General features: G+C 38.9%; 1 protein-coding gene across 1 annotated transcript in view; it reads right to left on the reverse strand.

Annotated features, from left to right (window-relative positions):
- LOC137993536 (EH domain-binding protein 1-like) overlaps positions 1-10,000 on the reverse strand; it is a 34,677-nt gene that overhangs the window by 4,508 nt on the left and 20,169 nt on the right. Inside the window, exons 15-20 of the mRNA XM_068839455.1 lie at positions 8,212-8,262; positions 6,896-7,538; positions 6,328-6,371; positions 4,983-5,030; positions 2,110-2,233; positions 297-393 (exon numbers count right to left, since the gene is read on the reverse strand). Of these exons, the coding sequence (XP_068695556.1) occupies positions 297-393; positions 2,110-2,233; positions 4,983-5,030; positions 6,328-6,371; positions 6,896-7,538; positions 8,212-8,262 (1,007 nt within the window). The remainder of the gene's footprint in view (positions 1-296; positions 394-2,109; positions 2,234-4,982; positions 5,031-6,327; positions 6,372-6,895; positions 7,539-8,211; positions 8,263-10,000) is intronic.

Here is a 10,000-nt window from a genome sequence, read left to right on the forward strand (position 1 = left end):
CTGCCTTTAAATTATTCTTTTGTTCGTATTCAAAATAGCCCAACTAACCTCGTTTTTGAGACAAAAATTCTAAAAAATTTGTTATCCCGAACGAGGTTAGTTGGGCTATTTTGAATATGAACAAAAGAATAATTTAAAAGCAGCCATTTTTGCGTAGGGTCTATACGCGTCATTATCGCATAAATTATAAATTGTCGTTGACAATAAAAATTAGCCAATGAGCGCGCGAGAATTTTTGCAGTCATTGCAAAATGTCCTATTTACTTCAATTTAGCATTCACTGTCCACCGACTTACAGTAAATTGAGTTCGGCTTGTCGCCTGACCAGCTCGTTCTTCTTGTTGACCAGTAGGAACCAGTCCTGCATTAGTTTCTCTTGCTCTTCCTCGCAACCTACGTCAAACATGCCAGTGAGATCAACTCGTATATTAAAGTCCAGTTACTTCACCCGTAAAGCCGCTGTTATCGTCACTTTACTGCCGTTCCTAGATCGTTAAGCAACTCTCAATACTGAACGGCTCGCAATAATAAGGAGTTTTTGAAACCAATGCTGCTGTCACTCCTTTATAGGGAAGCTCCACTTCAACAAAAAAAGTAACTTTATATCACAGGAAAAAACCGTTACAGTCAAGTCAGTTTAAAGTATTTTCAAAGAAAGTGTTTGTAACCGAAATAAATAAGTTTTAGAATCGCCTATTTTTGTTTTCAAATTTCACCGGCGCCGCCATCTTGAATAACTGTGACGTGTTACGGTTTAACTAATGTTATTAGACAAAAGCTCTTTGTGTCAGAACAATAGGGCAACCGTAACAAGTCACAATTATTCAAGATGGCTGCGCCCACGAAATTTGAAAGTGAAAATAAGGGATTTTAAAATTCACTTTTCTTGATATAAACACTGTTTTAAAAACAAATTTCGAACAAATTTGTTTGTAAACACAATTTCCTTCGGTTTAAACTTATTCTGTAGTAAGAGTGGAGGTTCTCTTTAAGTTCCTTGTTTAACGGTGGACGCAACAGCAGCCTGACGATGAATTGAAAAGAGTTGTGATTGGCTGCTACAATACACCGTAAATGCTACCACCACATAAATTATTTACAGTGCTCCTTGTGTCGGGTCAGTACGAAGCTATTACAACGGCTCTCGGGATTGGCTCAGAAAACAAAGGACCAAAACAAACAACCAATCAACGATGGACCATAACCCTGAAAACAATAGAGCAACAGCTGCATCCGAAAGCGATCCAATGAAATTAGAGGTTGTAAAGAGATGCGTCCTATCCTTGTCTCAACATTTTTTATTTCGTGGAAGTCAAATTTCAGGACCATAAAACATATATTTGAAATAAACTCCGTGCTGCATTAACTCCTTCATCTAACGGGCCGTACAAGTTGCGTTAAATTAACAAAATGGACAGTCTCAAAATCAACAGGAGAGCAAGTGAAAGCGATATCTTGAGATGAGTTACAACTGCGCTACATTCCAAGTTTGAAAGCATTTCTGCATTGCAAAGAATATTGTGTCGTCATCTCAGGAGAAGACCAATGCCTCTCACGTGTTTTTTTTCGAGGGAAAAATGTACTCTGGATTTGAAACAGGAAAACCGATAAAACGTCACGCGCATGAGCTTTAAAAACTGATAAAACACCTCTCGTTAGAATTCTTTATATAAAACATACTTACAAGGCATTTACTACTAGCACAAATCCCATAATACAACTCTTTTACCCCCCAAAAATCTGCAAGGGCATTGTTTTCGACTTCTCTTGGGACATTTTCATGTCCCAGGAGAAATTGCAAACAATGGTTATGCAAAAGTCTTGGGGGGTAATAGAGGTGTTTATGGGATTGTGCAAGATTGTGAATGGCTTGTTATGCTAATGTTCTCTTCTCACAATTTTAACCTTTGTTCGGACTCCAGAGGGACACGCTTTTTGTGAAATGTTTCTAAAGCCGTTCAATAAACTCGCAGGTCGTTTATTAAACTTAATTCAATTGCTGTAAGGGATTTATCTCAGACAAAAACAAAAAAGAGGTCGGGGCACTTAAAATATTTTCTAACTACCAACAGTAATTGTAACAGTAAAGAAAGGGAAAAGAGGTAATACCTCTGCATTCCATGGCTCGTCGCAGCTCCATTTCGAGTTTCTCTCCGACCTTGTCCAATGCCTCTTGTTGTTCTTCCAATGATCTAAGTTCTTGGCGGACGTATTCAGAGGTATCTTGGAATTCCTACGATATTATTATTATTATTATTATTATTATTATTATCATTATCATTATTATCATTATCATTATCATTATTATTATTATTATTATTATTATTATTATTATTATTATTATTATTATTTCGTAACTATTTCAAAATTCTCGAATCTGATTGGTTCTGTGCCCGCATATTTGTCGCCTAATATACTAGTTTCGAATAGGCCTTATTCACGATTTTTCAAATTGTCATGCAAATTAGCCATGCGTTATGCTGGGGGGCAAACATTGGGAAAAAAAGGCAAATTGCGAAAAAGCGGCTCGTCGAAATAATGAAATAACATTGCTTAAGTACATTTTAGAATTTAGAATCAAGTACCTTTTATAATAATTTTATGTCTTTGATTGCCTTTGACATTTTGACTTTCTACTTTCTACTACAAAACATCGAAGTAACTTCTGTAATCATTCTATTTTACTACTTAGGTGATAAACATTCAATGCACGTGAAACAAATCATCTGTGTGGCAAAGATGTTCTTTATAACCTCTCGAACTTGTGTTGTTTGCCCCCTCAGAAATGTGTAGCTAATTTGCATGATAATAGCAAATCCAACATGGCGGCCATTGTGAATAAGGTGCAGCATCAAAAGAACAGAATAGAGGTTCACGGAAATAATTAGCATTTTATTGGTACAAAACAAAGGAAGATGTCTTTTGTTGCTGCACAATTCGAAACTGGCCTATTGGCGCGCGAACACGTTGGTGTCCAATTTGAACAATTCCAAATTAGACACCTACGCCATTCGCGCGTTAGTCACATGCACTTGGATGGGGTCTTTCTTGCTGTTTTCCTACTGTTTGCAAAACATGTTGAACATTAAGGTATTCAAAGACTTTTTATCCTCGAATTTTCTTCCCGTTACGATTACCTGGTAATTGAACCTCGTGTCGTACATTTCAGGGAGAAATCGTACTCGTAATTTTAAAATCACTCGCACGATTACTCCCTGAATTGTACTCCACTCAGTCCAATTACTATTACTATTACTTATCACCAAAGTGGTTTGCATGATCGAATGACTTAAAATCAACGAGATGCTTCTGTGAAGCATACACTGGGTTGCCTGTGGTACGTGCTACAGAAAATCAGAAGGCACTGAATTGTGTGGTATTGAAATACAGCATTCCAGTCTCTGAAGAATAACAATTAAAAGAGAAGCGAGAAACATTGGCTTCTGGGCTGACATGTTGATAATTTTCAAGTTCCCTCACAACTTCGTTTTACCACAAGTGTGCCCTCTGAGCATCTGATGGCTTTCTAATACTAAAGTTCACTGAAGTTAAGCCCTGCCGGGCGGGGTTAGTGTTTGGATGGGAGACCAAAATAATGTTACCCCTCTTAAAACAGAAGCATCGGACCGAAAATACTATTAACTCTAACAAATGCGAACTCAGCAAGGTACAGATCTTGTTAGCTTGCTTTATGCAAAACAAATATTGATGAAAAAGCAAATAACTATTGATACACAGTTTTCAGAAAGAGCAGAAGGAAGTTTCCCGGACGGTCGATCGAGAATAAAATATTTACGACATCAAAACAACATTAATTTTGAACCGTGAATGTAGAATATAAAAAGTTACGATCAGTGACAAACATTTTGGGAGATTTTTGCTACGTTCAAGTAAATTGCAAAATCGAAAGTGACATGGCCGGAATTCAGCAGGCGCCGTGATTAAGTTACCGCCGTATGTTTACTCGCCAAACAGTGAAGCATCTGTGTCAAATGATGGCAAGATACCGGGTTTTTGTAAGTTTCTTTTTCTGTCAAGTGTTATAAAGTTTGACAATGAAATGAGCGAAGTCAAAACAAAGATCACAATCGCCCAACTCTTATTTATGCAAAGTCAAAATTTACTCTCCAAGACACGTACGACGTTATTTATCACCAGGTAATTCCATCATTTTGGAAATAGCAGCTACTTTATTATTCATCTGCGTCACAAGTTTTCACTGATTTTGGGGCTCATTTTGTTGAAACTCAAGCACGCTTCCAACAGGCCTGTGAACCCTTCCTGCTTACAGAGCAATACTAAAAAACTTCTCCCATATCACATTTCAACCTTAAGCTCGAAAATTCAATACACAACATGATATTATAATTCACAAAGGCAGAAAATACCACAGAATCCTTTTCCAGCGAAAATTTTATTGAAACAAACAACATATTTGCTCTTTGAGGCGAAAACGTCTTCCTATTTCATTGCGTGCGTGAAGACAAGAAACTCAATTGTGTCAAATTACCATGTACTTCAGGTAAATACTGCTCACTTTGATTTCGTCTCGACGGGCGATAGGTTGTTGTCGAGGTCCAGTACTCGTCGCTTTTGAGATTCATACCTAGTTTATCCAACTGACTTTCCATTATTGAGCTCCATAAGGGTATATTTTGTTTAAGGATCCACTAAAACGCCATTCGCGTTGCATGACTTTCGACGCCATTGCAGGCTAAGTTAATGATTCTACTGTGCCCACCAGAGAAATCTACGCAGTTCCACTACCCTCTCGATCCTAAGAAAATACGCCCAGAAGGCTCTATACACAAAGACACCACTTACCAGGGGAGTGACAGGCAAGACTTTTACCGACACGGAAAAAAAAAAAAAAACTAAAAAAAAGAAAACAAACAAACTAAACGAAGACCTCGACTGGGTTTGCCTTATAAGGCAACCCAGTAAAAATTCAAGCCCCGCCCAATTAGATAAAGAATTCTCACCCGAGTTTGAGTTTCTTCAGGATCCGATGATGTTTGATCTGAGTTCGGCTGAAAACAAGTTTTAAACATGTTAAATGAGTACCTAGGTTACATACGAAACTTTTAAACTAATGTAAACTTCTTTTCCCTGAAGTTACGACACTGAACATGCTTGGTCAGGCTGTTCTGAAGTTCCAAGACAAAAAGGAATGAAACAAGCTTCAAAATCAAGTGTCAAGTCTTCTTTGCTTCATTCACGCACGGCAGCGAGAATGTTTTCTGTTCTACCATACAATACATACATACTTAATTGACCACTCCTCATAGGGGCTTTTCACGGCCCATGAAATACAATCAACGAAACGAAAAAGCAGAACAACAACTGTTAGAGCGACTTTCGAATATATGACCTTGAAAAAGTGTTCGCAATTCCTTTCACGGACCAATGTTTGGCAAGATTTAAAGCAAAGCTTCTCCTTATTTCCGCCAAGAAAACTCCTAATATGGGTAGTAAACAGCTCGATTGCCCAATCACATTGCTGCATTTCAAATGACGTCAAAGCGAAACTTTCCAGAAAGTTCCACAGAGAGACAACGTTGTTTGCATCGGCGTTCGCTAAGCCAATGGAAATTCGCGCTCGTTTGTTTTTGTTCGATAAACCAATTAAATGTTTTGCATTTTTGTGTACGTTCTGTTCCTACGTTCATTTTTCATGGTCATATGAAAGTCGCTCTAAGAATCGCCAAATGAACGGAGGCAAACCAGTTGGCTGTTTACAAGTGCGGCCGAAAAAGATGAACCAGGGACTACCAGGAACAAATACGAGTGGTCAGAACGAGTCTTGAACCCGGGAACTCCGGATCGCAAGACAAGCGTAGGAGGCTGCCTCCCGTTCTCGGCCATCGTTACGAATGGCAATGATAAAAATGGATCCAAACTTGAACCCATTCAAGGTTCGTGTCATTTATCCCTTTGCGAAGAAATGGCCGCAAATTTCAGTTATTACAGAAGCCTAGCACCTTTCCTAAACATAAATTCAGATGTTCGCGAGTATTTTACGCACGAGTGGCCAAAAAATCCGACTATATATCATATCATATCATCATACTTCTTTATTTACCCTCGGATTTTTTAGAGTAGCTTGGTGTAGCTAAAAACACTTCAACATCCCCGACATTTGCCACTCCTCACTCCAACTCGTGCTTTTTTTAGTTTGTTTTTTGCTTTCACTCCTTCCTTGATTTTTCCTGAAGGGACATTTTTCCCGGTCGGGAAACTGATTTTCGTATGTTACAGAAGGTTCGGGAAATGGTTAGCAAGTCCCTGGCTTTACTGCACAAGCTGTAACTAACTACTTGCTCATACCTCAGACGTACCATCAACTCTGTTTTCAACGCAGGAATTGGTATCTGCAAGTGAAAGGAACGTCTTTGAGCCAAACATTAAATATATAATTTGCAGTCTTACTTGCAACCGCCAATTCTTCTAAACGAGAATTCAACAAACCAGCTAAATTTTAGCCGGGGATCCGGAAGACAGCCGGCCCCTTTACTTAACACCACCCCGAAGGATAGGAACCCAGAGGTACATATCGACTTATCGTTCAGTTTAGGTCAAAATTCCTTTTCCTCCCTGGAATTGGCGGCGGGTGAAGATGGCTAACTAAACAAAAACATCGGAGTAAAAAAATCTCAGTAACTTGCAATGAATCCATGCTATGTACAAAAATCCTAAAGTCACAAAACAATATGAAGTAAGAGAGCCTGATGCTGAAATAATGAAGATGCCTTCCAGAATTTGTGCTACTTTGTGTGAGACTTCACATAGTGTCGCTCTAATCTAACCCATACTAAATAACTTGTTTGTGGGCAAGGACTTTAACACTTGCAAAGAAGCTTGAATACATTATGCACTTTTATTGGACAACGTTTACCATTCTCTGCAACTTCTTGGCCATCACTTTGGGACTGATCGGCTGGCACTTCAAACACTTCGAAGTTTATCTTTCTACTCTCTATATACGCATGTAGGCCCGCATTGGGTGCATGAGTATTTGACCGCAGAGGTGCTGAAGGTGTCGTACTCTTCGAAAATCCATTCACCGTTGCATTTTTAGTCGATGATTTACTATCAAAAATATTTCTTTCTTTCGAACTGTCAGATTTTTGCGGATTAATTTTTCCATTTTGTTGCTCAATGTTTTCAGAGTCACTTGGCTTTTTACTCTTTTTGCCTTGGTTCAAAATCTGCCGAATTCTTTGCAATTCCTCGCTTTCTTGAAAACCCGGTTTATCTGGCGAAGTATTCCCATCTTTTTCTACTGACGGTCTTCGTTTCTTCGACTCATTCTCTTTGTCTTTGAGTTTCAAAGGACGATGCTGCAAATTCTTGTTTTTAACAGTTTTTTGCTCCGTGTTAGTATCTGATGTTTCCGCGTCAACGTCCTTTGTTTGTTTTTCGGTTATTAGCTGCTCCGAAGAAGATTCGGCCAACTTTTGGCCCATTTCTTTCCCAATGGCATTCTGGACCAACTTCTGCGCTTTCTCGTTGACCTTCTTCTTTCTTTGAAGTTCTTCCTGAAGACAAGGACATGTATAACAAAAGGTTAAGGCTCACCATCACTTTCCTTGGTTTATGACATTAGGGAGTCAAGTTAAGCAGCCCCTTTTGAAAACGTGAACAAGATGGACTAATGGCGAAATTCTTATGATTGCACTAAATTCTTTTTCTCAACTGACGCTTTTTGTCGGCGTTGGCGTTGTCCGCGCTTAAACTCCCAATTGTCCTACTCAAAACGTGAGGATTTCCCTTTTCTCTGAATTCCTGTAACTACCCTGGGGGAATTTATCAAACCTTTTAGACCAAAATAACGAGAACGAGATGGGAGAACTGCGAAGATGAAAGACTTGCAATACCTCGTTTTCGTGGAAGTTTCCGTTCTCGTTGGGAAAACTCCCCAATATTGAAGGCACGAGTCCGATCCAATTTTCCTCCCATAAAACTTTGTTACTTTCCTAGCGGGTATTCACATTTCGTGCCAAAACCAAAAGGACACAAAGGTAGTGCAGTTGTCAATTAAGCGTCGTCAATACTTGGCCTCTTCTGTGATTGACCTTGATTCGAATGACAAAGTAGTAGTGATAGTTGTACAAAACCTAAGTTTGAATTCCGCATTCTTTTTGGAAGTAAGTCTTTCAACAGGTAAGCAGCCACAGTTCACTTCTTTTTGTCGCTATTCTACCAACTCACCCTTCGTAGCCGCAGACTTTCTTTCTTTTTCAATGCCTCTTGGTTATCACTCTAAAACAACCGAAACAAGAAAGAAATCAGATAATTTGCCCTGGTACAGAAAGGCTTTGATTCGTTTTTAATACTACAAGTGTTTCAGAAAATAAAGAAATTGTTTTCTTGTGGTTTAGCAATCGGAAGAGGTGAGCAGTTTAGGCTCTCACGCTGAATGTAGAGGACTGGGCTGGTAGGAGGCAAGTATCAGTTTTCGTGCTTACCCAGGGAACAGCTTTTTAACAACAAAAACGAAACCATTATTTTGTTGACCGAATGTCATCTATTTCGATTTTTGTATGAACTAGGATTGACCCCTTAAAGGGAAAGTATGGCCTAGAAGAAGTTTCTCTGAATCGAAAGTTCTTTACCTGTATTGTCATACTCGACCACTCATTTGGGTTTAATGTGTTTAAAGAGCCAACAATAACACTTCAAAAATGGGCTATTTTAAATTGAAAACCGCCATCCTGCAAACGAGGCTATGACGTAGCAATAGTCAAGGATTTCTTCGGACTAGATGTACTTGATTTAAACGAGGAAAACACAGGCAAGGAGAGCGATACTTTGTAGACTTGCATCTTAATCCAGAGGGTAAATTGTATTAATATTGACTCCACCATCGGAACAGATTTTCCTCGTGGTCGTTAAACAGGGTTTTATCTGTGAGTTATATGCAGGAGTTTTACGAAGCGAAAGAGAGCTTGCAGTGCTATCCCGCGCTCATTGCTGTGAAATAAACGCCGGGAATCAAGTTTAATCTGTCTACCGTGGTTTTCTACGAGATCCCTGTTACAACTTTAAAACAAACGATAGATTTATATATTTCCATCGAATGGTAAGAGTAAATCGTTTCAGTAGTGTCTATAAAGCTAACAAAATTTAACTACATTTCAAGTTCTTCATTTTATTGCCTGGAAAAGCGTATATACCGTGAAAGTCATCAATATATTACTTGATTCAGTTTTCTCGCTCCAATATAATGATATTTTGGACTGGTTGACTGAGATTTCAGTATGAAGCGAATGTTACCAAGACCAATATTCATATACCTGAAGATCCCGCTTGAAGTCCACCTTAGCAAAATGACAGACCCGAACAGACAATATAGCAGTCAGGTTTTCAGGTTTGAGGAATCCATTCATATTTTATTTTCGCAGGCCAACTTATTTAATAATGAAGGGGTAGTTTCTAAAGAAACTGTGGTGCTGCGTCGGTGGGGAAGTAGTATACAAAAATTTGGTTTATCAACGGAGTTGATAATGTAAATTGACCACCGAACAGAGATTCTAAAAGCTGACGTTTCGAGCGTTAGCCCTTCGTCAGAGCGAATCCAATCCTTCGCTCTGACGAAGGGCTAACGCTCGAAACGTCAGCTTTTAGAATCTCTGTTCGGTGGTCAATTTACATTATCAACTCCGTTGATAAACCAAATTTTTGTATACAACTTATTTAATAGACATGTGTCTAGTTTCATCCCCCTCGAAAGCGTAAAACACCAACAGCGGTAATTGTTGCCGTAAAAAAGCCTTGCTATGTGTATTGAGAAACATCTGAAAGTTTCGTCGGCGAAACAAATACATTGGCTGAAGCATAAAAGACGGCTGTCGCAGAAGAAAGAAAGTGAAAAAGAAAAGAAGGTACTCTTGTCGAATATTTCAGGTTTTTGTCTTGTTTACATTTGCTCTGGCTGATTTTTGCGGCCTAGTTTGATTGACCAGAGAATCTACAAGTTAGTATTAAGTGACTCGAGTTT

This window comes from Montipora foliosa, chromosome 2, assembly GCF_036669935.1.
Source record: "Montipora foliosa isolate CH-2021 chromosome 2, ASM3666993v2, whole genome shotgun sequence".
Lineage (NCBI taxonomy): Eukaryota > Metazoa > Cnidaria > Anthozoa > Scleractinia > Acroporidae > Montipora > Montipora foliosa.